The sequence below is a fragment of the Sphaerodactylus townsendi genome, linkage group LG04 (assembly GCF_021028975.2).
Source record: "Sphaerodactylus townsendi isolate TG3544 linkage group LG04, MPM_Stown_v2.3, whole genome shotgun sequence".
NCBI lineage: Eukaryota > Metazoa > Chordata > Lepidosauria > Squamata > Sphaerodactylidae > Sphaerodactylus > Sphaerodactylus townsendi.
The window spans coordinates 70,713,373-70,730,327 of record NC_059428.1 but is presented as its reverse complement, the minus strand read 5'-3'; the positions used below and the strand labels follow the sequence as shown (position 1 = coordinate 70,730,327).

The 16,955-nt window shown below is 42.1% G+C and overlaps 1 protein-coding gene across 1 annotated transcript in view; it reads right to left on the bottom strand.

Annotated features, from left to right (window-relative positions):
* Positions 1-16,955, bottom strand: part of PDE9A (phosphodiesterase 9A) — a 79,492-nt gene that overhangs the window by 44,596 nt on the left and 17,941 nt on the right. Inside the window, exons 3-4 of the mRNA XM_048493635.1 lie at positions 14,754-14,831; positions 12,553-12,596 (exon numbers count right to left, since the gene is read on the bottom strand). Of these exons, the coding sequence (XP_048349592.1) occupies positions 12,553-12,596; positions 14,754-14,831 (122 nt within the window). The remainder of the gene's footprint in view (positions 1-12,552; positions 12,597-14,753; positions 14,832-16,955) is intronic.

The following is a 16,955-nucleotide window of genomic DNA, read 5'->3' as shown; positions in this document are numbered from 1 at the left end:
CTTGCCCCAGTACCACATTCTAGCTCCCCCCCCTTCCCATGAATTTGCTTTTTAAAGCTAAAATAAACATCGGGGACCCAATCATGCATGCAGATATGTGAACATATTGTATCAGAATGTATCATCCATGCTGTTTGTTCAAAGCTAATCCTTTCAGCTGGAGAGAGGATTTCTGTTACAGCCAGGTGTAGGGTAGGGCTTGGATGTATATGTCCTGACACTAAACTTTCATGTGTTTTCATCTATTAAAATATTTCCAGAGCTATTGCTTGGATGAGAAACTTGCCCTATATAGTGGGTTTTGACCTTTAAGGCTTTGCGCGGCCTGGGACTCTCGTACCTGTGGGACCGCATCACCCCATATGTCCCAACTCGGCCTCTGCGTTCTGCAGAGGCCAATTTGCTGGTGGTCCCCGGCCCCTCTATGATGCGGCTGGCCTCCACGTGGGCCAGGAATTTTACGGCACTGGCCCCGGCCTGGTGGAACACCCTCCCTCCAGCTGTCTGGGCCCTGCGGGACCTGGGTATGTTCCACAGGGCCTGTAAGACCATGCTGTTCCACCGGGCCTTTGGAGTGTCCAGCTGCTGATACGGTGCCCCCTTACTGCTCCGTGCCTTAGTGCAGTTATATCAGGGTCCCTTCATATTGAGGGGCCCCACCGTCCTCCCCCCCTTGGGGGTAGGTTTTAAATTGGGGTTGGACGCCCTTGCTTGTTTATTTATGTATTACTGTTATTCGCTGTTTTATGAGTTTTAAGTTATTTTATGGGATGGAGCCTATATATTTATATTTTGTATGACCGCTCCTGTTTGATGTTTAGATAATGTTGTTTACCGCCCGGAGCCCTCCGGGGATCGGGAGGTATATAAATCGAAGAAATAAATAAAAATAAATAAAATAAAAAGGAGCATTAGTGTATTTGACTGCAGAGAAGAGCAGTTGGATGACAGAAGCCCTGGAGTGAAAGAAGCTGGCTTGCAAAGTGCCTGTTGTAAGTCAGTTCATTGTTGAAAGAATGGAAAGGTGATATTAGAGGCAAATGCCTCAAAATCCCTAAACTGTGTTCACACAAAGTGTGCGAAAGCAAGCACATGCCTCAGATCCAAGAACTGCCTGTGCTGGATCCAGCCAAGGATCCTGTCCAATCAATCATTCCAATAGGGGCTAGCAAGATACCCCAGGAAGCTTATTGGGAGAGCAAATGGACATTATCCTTTAACTTGCTCTCCAAAAGTTGGGAATCAGTAATTCTGCCTCTGGGCACAAGCTATGAATTATCAAAACCTCTTCTTTTCAACAGCCACATTAATATAGTTCATTTAAAATATTTTCTGTAAAATTAAGACTCCCAGTGTACTTCTAATATGAGAACAAAACTAACACCACAGTTCTCTATCTCTCTGCCTTTTTAAAAAAAAACAGCAGTTGGATTTCAGCAGATTTGGAGTACTGAAACCAATGGCTGGGTATCAGCTTCAGTTTAATTCTGTGATAGATCAATACAAGATTAATTAAGTGATAGATCAATACACTGCATTCTACTATGTGCACACTTGCTTAAGTCAGTCCCATTGTGCTTAGTGGGATTTTCCTCTGAGTAAATAGGCATAAGACTAGGCTCCAAGTTACTATTTTAACAGCATATTTCCTGATGACCACAAGAAATTAAAATTTAAGCATGTATCATATACTGTTAAGTCTTGCTTTTATATTGCAAACATAAAAATTAAAACTAGTAGGTTGCTCTATTTGTTCTCTATAGTCTTAATGTATGTAACAATGCAAAGCAGACATCAATACAATGAACACTATAATTGACTCTTCTTGCATTTAAGGAATTAATGTCTTCCAACATTTAAACTATATTCTTTATTAATATTTGACTTAAGATTTGAATCACTTTGACCCTACACAAAATCCAAGTGGATCCAATAAGATCCTATTTTATTTCATTTTTATTAAGCAGTCCCAAACTGCAATAAGCAGAACAGTAAATTAAAAGATTCCTTCTATTCAAGGAAATAACTTTTACTTATTGAAGAAAGCAGTTTCGACTTCTACTGGAAACCCAGGGCAGAAACTAAACAAACAACACATTTTAATTAAAAATAGCAGGAAAGATTTGTTGCCGCTTACCGTATGCCAGCCACAGAATGTTATACAAGGCCAATGCAAACATGAACCCTGAAACCTGTAGATCCCAAATTCATTGCCTCTCAGAACTTTGACAGTGGCTGAAGCAGACAAGAGAGTGACAAGGTCCTATAAAAATGATGGAATAAAAAAGAAGAAGAAAAAACCCACCCCTAAATGTTCCACTTTCTTTCCCTCTCACAGTCAAAACTCACTGGAAATACTAGCACATTCTAATCCAGAGACCAGTCAACTGAAGTCTGATGTTTATAGATGTAATAAAAGAATGAGGACGTATGTTTTTATAACCCCAGAGTACAGTAAAGATATATGACTAACAAAGGCAGTTCCTCTTGTCTTAAAGAGACAAAGGTCCCTTTTCCACAGCATTTACATTAACTTGTTCTTTGTCTCATATTGACGTCTAAGAAATTAGAATAATTTTTCTGCTACTGCTACTACATTTACATGCCCTTTTGATTCTGCAGAATGCTTTCAATCTTTATTGAGCGGACTCTGATGATCTTTCTGAGAGGTAACATGGGTTACCAACATTTCTTCTTTTCTGCAGTGTTTTTTGCCAGCTATGTGAAAAGAAGCAGAAATTCAACAGGTGAAGCTTTCTCTATTTGCAGGCTGGGGAACCTTTGCTAAAACTGCTATTAACTACACAAGATTATTGCCAGAAGGGTTGGGAAACCTAACTAAATCAGTCATCATTTTTTCCATGTTAAAGCGAGGGAACTGAGTGTAAATTCTCCAAGGTGATGTGTACCCCTGGCAGAATCCACTCAGATTCAAGTCAAACTCTCAAGACCAGAATGTATACCCCACATGGTCTGAAACTCCAAGGCTATAAGCTACAAGCCTATCGATATTTTATATATGTCAGTATTTTTTAGCCTATAGGGATCCAAAGAGGCTGACAAAACGACATTTTAAAAAAGCAAAAAAGGGACAAAGTCCGTCCCCCCCTCTCAACCCACAATACTGCACAATACTGCAATACTGCACAATACATTCAGGGATAATCCTGGATAATCAGAGTTACACTTTTCTAAATTTAGTGTACTTGGAAGAGTGTAACTCTAATAAGGATTCTACTGTTAAGATTTCAGGCTGTGAGCAATGGGTAAACAGCCAAGGGTCAAGACCCGTTTGGCTCTCACCTATGGCCACTCTTCTGCAAAGAGAGAAGGCGTAGAAGCTATGAACATAGGACAAATTTAGCCACATGCCTTTCTACAGAAAAATGTTCATTTATGTCTGGACTTGCAAAAGTGGTACAAGATTTTCCTCTTTCATTGCAGACTTGCACATGAGAGCGAGCATGGTGCAGTGTTTAAGAGCAGGTGGATTCTAATCTGGAGAACTGGGTTTGATCCCCCACTTCTCTACATGAGTCGCTGAGTCTTATCTGGTGAATCAGATTTGTTTCCCTGCTCCTACGTATGAAGTCTGCTGGGTGACCTGGGGTTGTCATAGTTCTTTGGCACTCTCTCTGCCCCACCTACCTCACATGGTGTCTGTTGTAGGGAGAATAAGGGAAAGGAGTTTGTAAGCCCCTTTGATTCTCCTTATAGGAGAGAAAGACAGGGTATAAATCCAAACTCCTCCTCCTCTTTCTTGTGATTTCATATGGGCACTTTGAGAATGCTGTTTTCTCCATGTAGACTGCACTCTACAGATGAAGCATAGCCAAATGACTACCTTATTTGTCCATATCGAGCCAATACAACTTCCTTCTTAAATGCAGAGAAATCGACAATGAGAGTCAGCTTGCTATTACCTCACTCAAGACACTTTTTTTGATATGATGATTTTTCTTATGTCATGTCATGTTAGGAATTTGCTTAAAAGAGCAGTGCTACCCAGGCCAAAATATTGTGTGTGGGATTTTATGCTGTTTCCTCTCCACATGGGAAAAACCTTTCCAGAGGCTGCTTTGAGGTTGTGCATGTTAGATTTCGTTTAGAGTCATGGATATGCCCAGTAGTGTGTGTGACTGCAGTTTATAGAAAGTTCTCCAGAGACATAAATGTAAAAGGTAAAACTTACATTTATTCAATCATCTTCAGTTCACAACTTTGTTCCAAGAAAAGTAAATAGAAAGAACCCTAGTCTAAAGAGATTACTTTCCCTACAACGAGTGGGCACAACTAACGCGCCATCACGTGTGTGGAGGTGAGAGGATGCTGCAGTGGGAAAGGCCCCACTGAGCAGGCTGCCATTGACCATGCGCTCGGTTCAAAGGCTAGAGCAGAAGTGAGGCTAGCATGGGGAAGAAAGGAAGTTAGTGGGCGGTCTCCTGGCCCAGACAAGGAGGGCAAACAAGAGAGGCAACATCACAGTTAGAGTGAGATACATAGCACCCCCCAGTGTCCAGGCATGCAGAAGTCGCTTATTCCAACAGTGCAGTGGTTTGTGAGACATGATCTCACTTTAAGCACCCTGTCCTCAACTCCCAAAACCTGCCTCTGTCAGTCAGTTGGTCCCTTTTAGGTCTACTGAAATCAATGAGTGAAATTGTGTTTAGGATTACAGTATAAGATCATAGGTTACAAGGTCAATGATGTATTCACTCTCCTTTCAGATAAATAATTGGTATTTGCAACACTAGGTGATAGTTCTTTCTCAACAACCCACTAAACAGTTATAATTCAACATTTAGTTCTAGAATTTTATGTTCTTCCCACATCCAGTGAGATATCAGATGCACGTTGTGACAGACTGCACAGTAAAATAGAGGTTTAAAAGTGCAAGTCAGTCAGTGGAATAAGAGTGGGGAAAACATCCTAGGAACAGGAAAGCAGTCCAATTGAATAAGCTGATCTGTGCTTTGATTGGTGGAACAACTAGCCGACTCACAGAGGAATGAGGTATCTCTCTGGCCCTTTCCACATATGTGCGGAAACACACCTCCGCCGGCATAAAGTATGCCGGTGGAGGCTCAGGGACTGTTCGCACGCTAGCGTGCGCGCAGCCCTGACTTCTCCTGCAGCTGGAGAGCTGCCTCTCGGTGGTCCCCCTCCACTCACTATCCTGTGCAGTGTCCCTATGGAGGACTGCAGAGACCCGCCCACGCTGCCCTGTGACCTCCAGAGGGATGGGGGTCTGCAGCCCTCCAGAGGGACGCTGCACAAGACGGTGAGTTGAGCCAATGGAGAAAACAGTGGCTTCCCGGGGGTTCGCACCACGTCGCGGAGAACACGCTGTTTTTTGAAAACCTCGCTCATTGAGGCGGCTTTTCAGGGGCGGCTTCATGCATGCTGTGCAGCAGCAACGCATCCTGTGTGAACGGTCTCCCAGGGACAGTGTTTTTGCTGTCCCTGGGACGCTGTATTTGGCCCGTGTGGAAAGGGCCTATGAGAAGATAAGTTTTGTGAAGCAAACTTGCAAGTTAACATCAAGTCACTTAACCATGTGTGTTATGAATCAACTCTGAGGGGATTTCAGTCAGAAATATACTGAGTGTCAGTGTGTGATAAGAGCAGACAATACACAAAAAGGAGAACTGAGAGTTTTATTGGGTGGTCTAGGTTGAAGGTGGAATAGTAGTGAGACTTTCCACAGGTGACCATAAATAAATGAGAAGGGAATATATCTTCTGGGCGTAGAAGAGGAATTCCTAAATCAGTTAGGAATTGTACACACAGATTCCCCGTCTTTCACATTAGTGTTCTGCTATAATTACCTCAGGAGGGAGATTTATGTGAAGTTGGTAGCTAACAGTGACAAGGCTGTATGTGTACAATGTGAAAAGGCCCCAGCGTGTTAGAACCCAAAGTCATTGTGAATCTATTAGCTAGTAATATCTAACTGAAACATTTTAAAGCAAAGGACCTCTCATAACATCTAAGAAACTGGAGAAATTTATAAAGCTAGATTAAGAACTGTGCCTGTCAGAGGTGGAGTGAGAGGGAACTGTGCCCAGGGCGTGCCCCACCCCGCCCCCTCCCCACCCTGGAATGCCATGCCCGCCCCCCTCCGCAGCCCAGCCATGTCCCCTCCACTGCTCCGTCTGGGGCATCACAACCCACCCAGGGCGTCGCTCCCTACCCGGCCCTGTTGACACTACGCCACTAGTGCCTGTGCCAAAACTGATACCTGTATATAGTTAATGCCTGCCTGATTTCCATTCACTTAACTCTCTCCTGATCCCATCTAGTTTATTCAATAAATTTCACTTTTATTTGATGAACTTGCCTCAGTTCTCTGGTGCCTAGAAAAGCAGGAATTGCCATAGGGGAAAAGGCTCCTTTCACCTTCCTGGCATTCCTAAGGCTCACAGAGAAGTATAGAACACCTCATATACTACCACTGAAAAAAAGAGTTCAGTCATAGAAAAGCAAGGAAAACTTGTACAACGTAGTTAGGAGGCTGCCTGAACCTGCCACAAATAGTTAGAAAGGTGAAGGTTGACGACATGTGTCTTAAAGCCACAGAGTTCATAGAGATTTATGATGGACAAAGGCCACTGCATAAAGCACTGGACATATGGCATGTAGCATGAAAATATCTTATTACAGATCTTATTCAAGATAATACTGTGATATAAAAGACTATCCTGTGTGAGTGTGCGTGTGTGCGTGCAGTCAAGTCGCAACCAACTTATGATGACCCTGTAGGGTTTTCAAAGTGAGAGACTTTCAGAGGTGGTTTGCCATTGTATGCCCCATGCCACGACCCTGGTATTCCTTGATAATGCCCCCATCCAAATACTGACCAGGGCCAATGCCGCTTAGTTTCCAAGATTTGATGAGTTTGGGCTACGCCAGACCTTTCAGGTCAGTGCTCTTTTCAAAAGATGAATTCCATATATTGACTTATGATGCCTACAAAAATGTGTCCTACCTTTTGCTTTTGTACATGTAAAATTCATTGTGTCCATTTTTTGGCTGTGACCATATACTTTCCTCTCAAAACAATCCTAGATACAGGGATGTAATATTTTCACAATCATTTATTTTGACAGATTAGCTTCTTTTTTTTGGTGGGGGGAGGATGGTTCAACTTTTTTCTTCCAATATTTTTCAGTGAACTGCAAAAGATTTACACCATTGCAGCTAATAAGTAAAAGCTGCAGGATAAAACACAGCTTCTCCCTGTGGCTGTCTTTTGCATAGTCATGCCTTATTTTGTATGTAGAACTCTCAGCAAGGTTTCTGGACTGACGTCAATGGGAACTCTTCCCAGAACAAGTGCATGACATTCAATAGAGATTCATGCTGTGGATACAACACCTGCAGTGTGGGAATAAAGAGGAATATTTGACCTCCTTCTCTGAAGGCTGAATTATGTCAGCCTTCAGACTTGGACAGCAAACATATGTTTGTTAAAACACCACAAGGAACCTTTGCTCTTGGATATGTCACACAGCAAGTTCCTCAGATATATTTTCCTGACAAAAATAAAGGAAGAAAGGTTCCACACAGGACACATTTTAATGGTAATTGTGTCACTGCATAACTATTTATTTGCGTGTGGTTAAAGTGCATATACCCAAGGACCCTGTAGGATTTCTGTAGATATCTTGCCATACGGAATACACAAAATAGAAAATATTTGTCTATTCCATAGTGAAATAGACCCAAACTACAAGTGACGCTTAGAGTTCCTTACTTCCAAGTGTGCATGTTTTCTCTCTTTTTCTTTGTATCAGCCTTGTGGGAGGCCTGTTCTGATTGGGAGTGCAGATCAAGGTGAGGGGAATTACTTCTTTCTCATCTTCTTGGAGGAACAGTCCACCAATGGTTGATGGCCATGGAGAATAAAAAGTAGTTCCATAGTTAGAAGAAGCTAATCTTTAAAGGTTTATGCTAGGCTAGGAGGCAACTTCAAGGGAAGGCCTCAGCTTCTAGGCCATGTGCCTTGGCCTTCTACAGCCACTGGGTTGGCCCCAGTAAAAACAGGTTGCTGGACTAGATTGTCAGAGAAGTGTTTGGAGTACAAATGTATACTGACTTCACAATGTACTCCTGAACCTCTGTTTCATGGACTCTTTTGTCTGTGCTTGAAGTAAATGCACATTTTGGCTATACATCAGGAAGAGACTAGTACACAGTGAGGGAGACAGTGGCGTCCAAGGCAACACCTTGGCCCAGCCCCATCAGGCCCGGCCCCGCCAGGCTGCCTGGGACCACCACCACCCTCTTCTGCTGGCTGCAGCCTGGCGGGGCCAGGCCTGATGGGGCTGGGATGAAGAAGAAGAAGAAGAAGAAGAAGAAGAAGAAGAAGAAGAAGAAGAAGAAGAAGACTTTATTTACAGTCAATGACCAGATACGGGCTGGGATGAGGTGTTGCCTTGCACGCCATTTTCTCCCGGTATGCCTCTGCTCCCCAGGCTCCACTGCAAAAATCTCCAGGTATTTCCCAATCAGTAGCTGGCAACCTTATTAAATCCTTTCCCCAGATCCCTTAAGGGGTACTGGGGGATGAATAATATTGGCTAAGAATGTCAGTGCTTTGTAGACCCGGGAAATTTGAGTAGATCAGGATCTGAACCTTCATGCCTGACCAAACGGTTGTGTGATTTTACAGGGTAGGTGCCTTTGTCAGATCAGGTTAATAACCTGCCAGTAACCCTAATTGGGAGAATTTAGGGTTTGAAGCCAGAAGGGCAAATGGCTCTTCCACAGTTTACGATTTAATCATCCAGCAAGCGGTTTGATTATTGTCTTGCAACCACAGGCCAATGTATTATCGCCAAAAGAGAATGAGGTTATCTGAGGATTCAAAAGGTTTAATGACTGATATTTTTTCTGGTATATTCAGACAGTTTCTTCCTTTTGAAAGCATGGGGTGGGGAAAGCTTTAAGCCTAGATCAACATGCTTTCAATAACAAACTAAATGCTTTTTCCCTTACTCAGGGACATTGTAAAGCCAAAGGATCTTGGTGCAAACATAACAGGTCTCAGAGAATGTGTGGGAGAGGAACACCACACAAGATGGACCACTGGTGTGATTTGGCAGGTCTTTTCTCATGTTCATATATCATTTTGTCAACCTGAAAAAGCTCAAAATGGGTTCTTATTTGCCCCAAATGGCCAATTAAAATTACACTGTACCAAACGTGCCAGAGATACGAATAAAACTGCTGGGATGACCCTCAGCCACACTCGTCCCACATTCCTCCATTGCATAGATGACTCACAAAAGTGATTTCAGTGCCCTCTGAAGCCCAGAAATCTCACCCTTTTCCTTTGCAAGAAATACTGTAATATCACAGTGCCTTTAAAGTGCTGGAAAATGTGAATCTTAGCCCTGCCATTTTGAAGGCAGAGCTTACTCTGCCCTTCCCTATAGGTACTGTATTTGAAGCCTCCGTGTAGTTTTCTGTTGCCACAAGAAAAAATATGAGAGCCAGATGAGCCATGGCCCAATTGGGTATGATGTCATCTGGATGCTCCCAAACACTGGGGGGGGGGGGGGGGGGCTCCTGCTGCCCTTCCAGGGGAAGTTCTCTGTATGGAAGCAGACTCTTATTTAAAAAACAGAACACTACTTCTTCCTTTATTTATCCTGTGAGTGGTTTGGTAGAAATTTAACAAGTGTAAATGAGGACAAAGATCATGAATGTTTAAGGGTTGTTAGCAAAGGAATTTGGCAGGTGAATCTTGTCAGCTACAGGTGAAAAACCAGCACCTGTCAAAATTCTCTCCCTTATACTTCTGGTAGAATAGCATTTTATTCTGGTGTTCCCAAACTATACATTGCTGATCGGGGCTATTTTGCCAGCTGTAGAGCAAGGTTGTTTAAGCTCTCGCCTCCCTAGATTTTGAGGACCTTGAATAAACATCAGAGTATTATAGATTTCTTTTTACATTTTATTACTTCAGCAAACATGGTTTAAAAACCCCTCTGTGCAGATTTATGACCCAGATATTCTTCTATGAGGTGGAAAATATCATTGTCCAGTAAAAGTAAGACAATTCCTTTGAAGTCATCCTAAGTTAAATCAGAAGAGAACATTTGCTACAGATACAAAAATACAAATGAAAACATAAAAGGCCAGTGGGCCAGAACCAAACCATAACATCATCATATTTCACCTGTTTCCTCCCTCCCTGTTCTGATGCCTTTCCCAGTGAACTAAGTCTGATTCGCTTGACTAGGTTAAAGCATTCTGGAGTGGCCATGGGTCAGTGATAGGGCACATCCTAGGCATAGCTGGAATTACAGGGCAGTTCCTGTGTATGAAGAATGTTCTGGTTCAAACTCTGGAACCTTCAGTTAAAGGAGCTAAGAGAACAGGTGTTTGGAAGAATCTGTTTGAGATGATAAAGAGCAGCTGCAGTCAGAGTAAACAATACTAAATTAGATGAACCATAGTCTGACTAAGAATAAGGTTGCCTCATAGGTTTATCCAAAGCCTTACTCAAAACATCAATCAATAGAAAGGCTGATTAACGTGATTTTGCATTTTCCCTTGATACAATTGTGATAGAAATCCAGTCTTATAGGCCAATTTTCATAGAGACAAATGCCAGCAAAACACTTCCAGTTGATCCAAATGTGTCATGTCTTGTTATGATTTGGCAGTTTAGCACTGATATCAAATTGCAAATTGGCATAAGCGTGGTAGGTTATATCTTTAATTATTAAAACAAACTGTGGGGTTTCTTTGAAGCCCTATTTACCATCAGCACAATCAATTGGCTGAACTATCATGAAAGAATAGCCACATTTCTAGTTTTTCACACATGCCTCCTACCAGGACAGCTGTATAAATCTAAAGATCCAACATTTTTAATCATATTGGTATCCCAGAAGATCAATTTTTGTTGGCTTTGTGTGTTTTTCTGACTGATTAAAAACTTCAAATGCTAACCGGAAGGGCACAGATTTGACAACTGTTGGTTAGAGAGAAGGATGCTTCCAAGTAAGATGAACAAAATGAAACAAGTTGGCTACATTACAGGTCAATACTTCACAAAAAAAGTGTTTTGATCTTGTCCATCTGTTATCCCACATCTCATCTTTAGTTGAATCCCCACTACCGTCTTAGCCAGGTTTCAGAACACAAACTAACCAGGTTTGAGGTCGTTTGTGTTCTGAAACCTGGCTAATACGGTAGTGGGGATTTGACCAGGGAGGTCGTCCCTCAAATCTGGTTAGCTTGTGTTCTGAAACCTGGCTAAGACGGTAGTGGGGATTCGACCATGGATGACAAAAGGTGCAGAACTGTGACTTCCTGTTTCAGGGTGTCTACAAAGTTCTGTCATGGAAGAATATTTGTTGGGTGTTCTCAAGGATCTTTCTGCAAAATAAATCAATACGGATCCCAGCCTTTCATGCATTTTAGTGACTGGGCCCTAGGAGGACTTTTTCACTGCAGGGCTTCTGTTTTAGGTTTATAAGCAGGGCAGCTTCACAATAAGAACCAAAGGGCTGGCACTGGATAGATGCAAATGCATTTTAATTCGTGTAATTCACATGGTTAGGTTGTTCTCCTTTTCTACATGTGTGGCACTCTGACCTGCAAATGGCACATAGGTATTCAGAAGGCCAGCTTTCTACCCAAAAGAAAATAATGGGCCACATTTTGGATGGTTATTTTATTTTTTCTGGGCTGTGTGGCCATGGTCTGGCAGCTTAGTTCCTAACATTTCGCCCACATCTATGGCTGGCATCTTTATAGGCATTCCACAGTAAGAATGCCACTCTGTGGCATAGTATGGAGTGTTTTGTGGAGTTGGGTATTTGTTTTGTCTGTCTCCAAGGTGGGATGAGGTGCATTTGCATATATTTGGGTGGAGTTCATTTTGCATGTATTTGGGTGGAGTTCATTTGAGTGACATTTATATGTGTATTTCCTGGTACTGAATATGTGATCTCAGAAATCAGGGGGAGGGGTGGGAGGAGGGAACGAAGGAGTTTGTAGTTCCCTGGTTTTTGGCTTGGATGTTCGTTGTACTGGTAGCCAGGTTTTGTTGATTTTCAGACTCTTTTCTTTTTGCTGAAACTGTCTCAGTGTTTGTAGATTTCAGTAGCTTCCCTGGGTAGTCTGACAGAGTCGCTGTTAGAGTTGTCATCAAATAAGATCCTATGTCTGGAATTAAATTGGCCTGTGAATCTGGCTCAAGATTACCCAATGGTCTTTCATGACAGAGGAGGATTTGAACCTTGGTCTCCTGTGCTAGGCCAATCCTCTAATCACTGTACCACACTAGTGCTCTACATCAGGCTCTTCTAGCTTATTTGAAATCAAATGATAAGAAAGACCATCTATTCTCTGAAAGCACTTAACATTTTCTGGATTAAATCCCCTAAATCTTATTCAACAACCAATTTAAATTCAAAATTACAAATGTTAAGAAATCTGATAAATGTTTACATTTTTCTAAAGCAAAAATATAGCAAAATAACTTTAAAAATTGTGGCAACAAGGTAAAAAATGTGGCTTAAAAACATTTACCATTTAACTGTCCGGTGACCACAGGTATAACTTTGTATGGAGTACTACAAGAGGGGAAAAAAAGGCTGTTAAAGAACATTTTTGCAAATGATACACAGCTGCCATGATGCAACATGAGAGGAAAGACTAGGGCTATTTTCTAATTTGTTTTCAGAATTCAGCCAGGGAACAGAAGAGTGCACATTGTTTTTGCAAATCCATATCCCTGCTGACACTCATGAGAATCTTGTGCTATTTGAGCAGTACTCTTCATTCCTGCAGCTATTCAGACCACAGCAACACACTCTCTGTTTGACAGCCTCATGGATCAGATTGGGTAGGAAGTGGTGAACAGACCCTGACATAGAGCATCAACAATCACAAAGGGAAAACAAGGCCAAGGCAGGCAGGGGCGTACCTGGGCAAAACCTGAGTTTGATGCCCCCCTCCCCCACGGGCAGCCAACCTCTCCCACGGCAACCAAACAATGATTTTTTCCACCAGGTTGTTTCAAAGTCACCATCACATTATAGAACATGCCCCAACTCACAAATCTGAACACAGCAGAAATATTTTTTGAAAACATTTTCAAAATGCTTTCAAAATGTTTTATTACTGCTATGAAAACATTTTATGGTGTTGTATCCAATCCCCCCAATTGGGGAAAGCAGCATCACTTTCAATGTTATTTAAACAGGGGACCCCAGATTCTCCCTTTAAGATGGATTTAAAAGGAGAATCTGGGCTCCCTTGTTTAAACAAGTGATGCTGGAATCCACCCCCAAACAGCATTATTTTCAATGGTGTTTAAGCTAGGGAGCCCAGATTCTCCTTTTAAATCCACCTTAAAGGGAGAATCTGGGGTCCCCAGTTTAAACGACATTGAAAGTGATGCTCTTTTTGGGGTGGATTCTCCCCCACCCTGAAACAGCATCACTTTCAATGTTTAATCTGGGGACCTCAGATTCTCTCTTTAAATCTATGCCGAAGGGGATGGATTTAATAATAATAATAATAACCTTTATTAGGCATTGAGAGAATAAAAGAAAGAAAGAATACAAGCATTGGCAGGAAGGGGGTGGATTTAAAAGAAAAATCTGGGGAAATTTAGGGGGTGCCTGCTCTCAGGGGCGCAATTATTAAGATAGCAGCACAAAAATTTCAGAGTATCTTTGTGAGACCCTACTGATGATACCACCCAGGTTTGGTGAAGTTTGGTTCAGGGGGTCCAACGTTATGGACCCTCAAAGGTGTAGCCCTCATCTCCTATTAGCTCCCATTGGAAAGAATGGAGGATGGGGGCACTCCCTTTGGGAGTCCATAACTTTGGACTCCCTAAACCAAACCTCACCAAACCAGGGTGATATCATCAGGAGAGTCTTCTGAAGAATCCCTGAAATTTTGGTGCTGCTAGCCTAAAAACTGCGCCCCTGCAGGCCAAAAATGGAAAAAACACTGAAAATACAAAAAATCCCACAAACGAACCTACGCCCCTCCACAAGGCTGCGCCCAGGGCAACTGCCCACTTTGCCCAATGGGAGGAATGCCTCTGAAGGCAGGGCACTGAGGGTCCTGAGAAAATGAAAAGGAGCTTTGGAAAAATGGAAGGTCCTTAGGCTAAGCGTTCATCAGTACACACCTCCAAAAATGTCTGTGTGTGGAATTATGTTTTGGTTTGCTTCTTCTAGTAGGCAAACAAAGCCTGGTAGGATAAGGAACTGTGAACTCTCTTAATGAAGTGAGATGGGAAAAGACATTTTCACACTAACTACTTCTTGCAGTGATTTGTGTTTATTCAGGTAGCTATATATGTTTTAATAATATTTTTAAATGAAAGGCTCTTATAGATGTAACATTCTGAGTAATTTTTGCTGTGCTCTACTCTACATTGTCATATTACAAGCAAGCACACATATTAGGGTTGCCAGCACCAGGTTGGGATATTCCTGAAGATTTTAGAAATGGAGGCTGGAGATGGTGGCATTTGGGGAGGAAAGGGGACTTAGCAGGGTATAATACCATAGAGTTCATCCTCCAAAGCAGCCATTTCCCCCAGGGGAACTGATCTTTGTCATCTGGAGACCAACTGAAATTCTGTGAGATTTCCAGACCCACCTGAAGATTGGCAACCCTAATTCAGATACACAAACTCACAAATATTGCAAGTGAGTAAGCATCACTATTTTTCTAAGCTTACTGTTGTTCTAAGACAATGTGCCTACCTTTCAGAATTTGTTGGCATAGTAGGATCAATAGACACCATGCAGTCATCTGCTGTGAAAATGGAAATGGTTGTATTCCTGAAAAACAATGGTTATTTATTTATAAAATAAATAAATTTATTTCAGAATTTGTTGGCATAGTAGGATCAATAGACACCATGCAATCATCTGCTGTGAAAATGGAAATGGTTGTATTCCTGAAAAACAATGGTTATTTATTTATAAAAATATCAGTGCACTCCCCTTTTAGCTCAAACCGGCCGGAAGGCAGCTACCAAATAGAAATTACAATAACTAAAATATAACATTTGAAAAAGCCCCTAAGAAGTAATAACGGAAGATAGCATAAATAATCTGAGGCCCATTCCACATGGGCCAAGAAACATGGGTGTAGGATGCCATATAACCTGTTTTTTGGGGGGACTTCACACAAGTCCCACACCCAAAATGAGTCTGCCCCATGTTATTTTCCCCAAGCTGCTTTTTTTGAAAATCGCTAAGCAAGCAATCCTTTTGAAAAAAACTTGGGTGGGAGCTGCTTTCCAGAGAACAGCCAGGCAGGAGGCACTTTGTCTGCCTCCCTTCCACTCCATCCTCCATGGTGAGAGAGAAGCCACCTGCCATTGCCTGGCTGTTGCAGGGAGATCCTTTTTCCTTTTTAAAAAATTTGCACCTTGCATCTGCATAGCTACGCAGATGCAGTTGGTCATATCATGGGACGTTGGTGTGGCTGCGGGGGTTCATTTGTCTATGCCTGCGTAGCTATACATTTTTGGCAAGTAATTAAAAAAAAGGAGAACCATTTCTGTGCAAAGACATCAACCAGGATTGTTTCCGTGGGCTCCAATCGCTGCCTGAACGGAACTCATGTGGATACGAAAACAGGAAAACGGGTTCCTTTATCACGACTGCAACTCATTATACATTTTTTGTGCGGAATGGGCCTGAGGCAACAGAGAGAAAGAAAATAGCCAAGCCGATTCTGAAGGAGAGAGATAAATAATAGAAATCAAGGAACTCAACATTTCTCTCAGAAGGTTCAGTTTTGACTTGGGACTGGAATGTCACCTGGGCAGGGAGAAATTTTCTGGGCTTTACAGCTGGGAAGACCACCCATTAACTAGGGTTGCCAGGTCCACCCTGACCACCAACAGTGATAGGGGGATAGGGTTGTCAGATCTAGGTGGGAAAATGCCTGGAGGTCTGAAGATGGAGCCTAGAGGTGAACAGGGACCTCATCAGGGTACAATGCTGTAGAGTCTACCCTCCAAAGCATCCATTTTCTCCAGGGGAACTGATTTCTGTAGTCTGCAGATGAGCTGTAATTCCAGGGGATCCTCATGTAGACCCTGAGCCCTACAGGGAAGGGCAGGATACAAATTAAACATTTTTTTAAAAAAAATGTCCAACGTGGAGGCTGGCATACCTACCACAAATCCTTAAGGATACAGACACATGGAATAAACGTAAAATTATGTTTGTCTACATCTAGATCCCAAACTCATGTACCAGATGGAAACTGGATGGGGGAGAAAAAAACAGCTGAGATTTCAGTACAGTACAGGAGATTCAAAACTGGATTAGGAATGTTGACAGGAGCGTACTAACTGAAAGCACACATTTGTAATTGCACTCTGGAAAATTTTCCACTCTTGCTAGCATATATTTTCCAGAAGATTCCAGAACGTATTTATTTCCCTCTCCCACCACCAGACTGTTCTTTTTTTAAAAAAAAAATAGAGAATGACTAGAGCATTATTAACATAATCTGCTGCTGTGATCTGCTAGTTTCCAGCTTTCATTTAGAAAAAATAAGTCTGTTGCCCCTTTGACTGCAGAATTATAAGCAGAAATGTGCAATCTGTATTTTCTCTTTTATGTCTCCATAAGGAAAAAAGCTAGGTACTTCATTTTAAAAACAAAAGCTAGAACCTAGTTGTTGCAGTCAATAATTTTAACATTAGAAACCCATAGCAATTTGTCACTTTTCATTTTTTTAAAGAGCCTGAAAATGCTCTCTAATGTGAATGAGGTAAATGTTGGAGGTTGAGGTATGGAAAATGGCGCCAATGTGGATGGAACCAGAAAAAATGCATATCTTTACATCCACGTGGTACCCACATGTACTTTGACTGTCATCCTTCCAACAAAACAAATTTGGAAAAACTCACAGCAAGCAAGGGGAAACACAGCAACAGTATG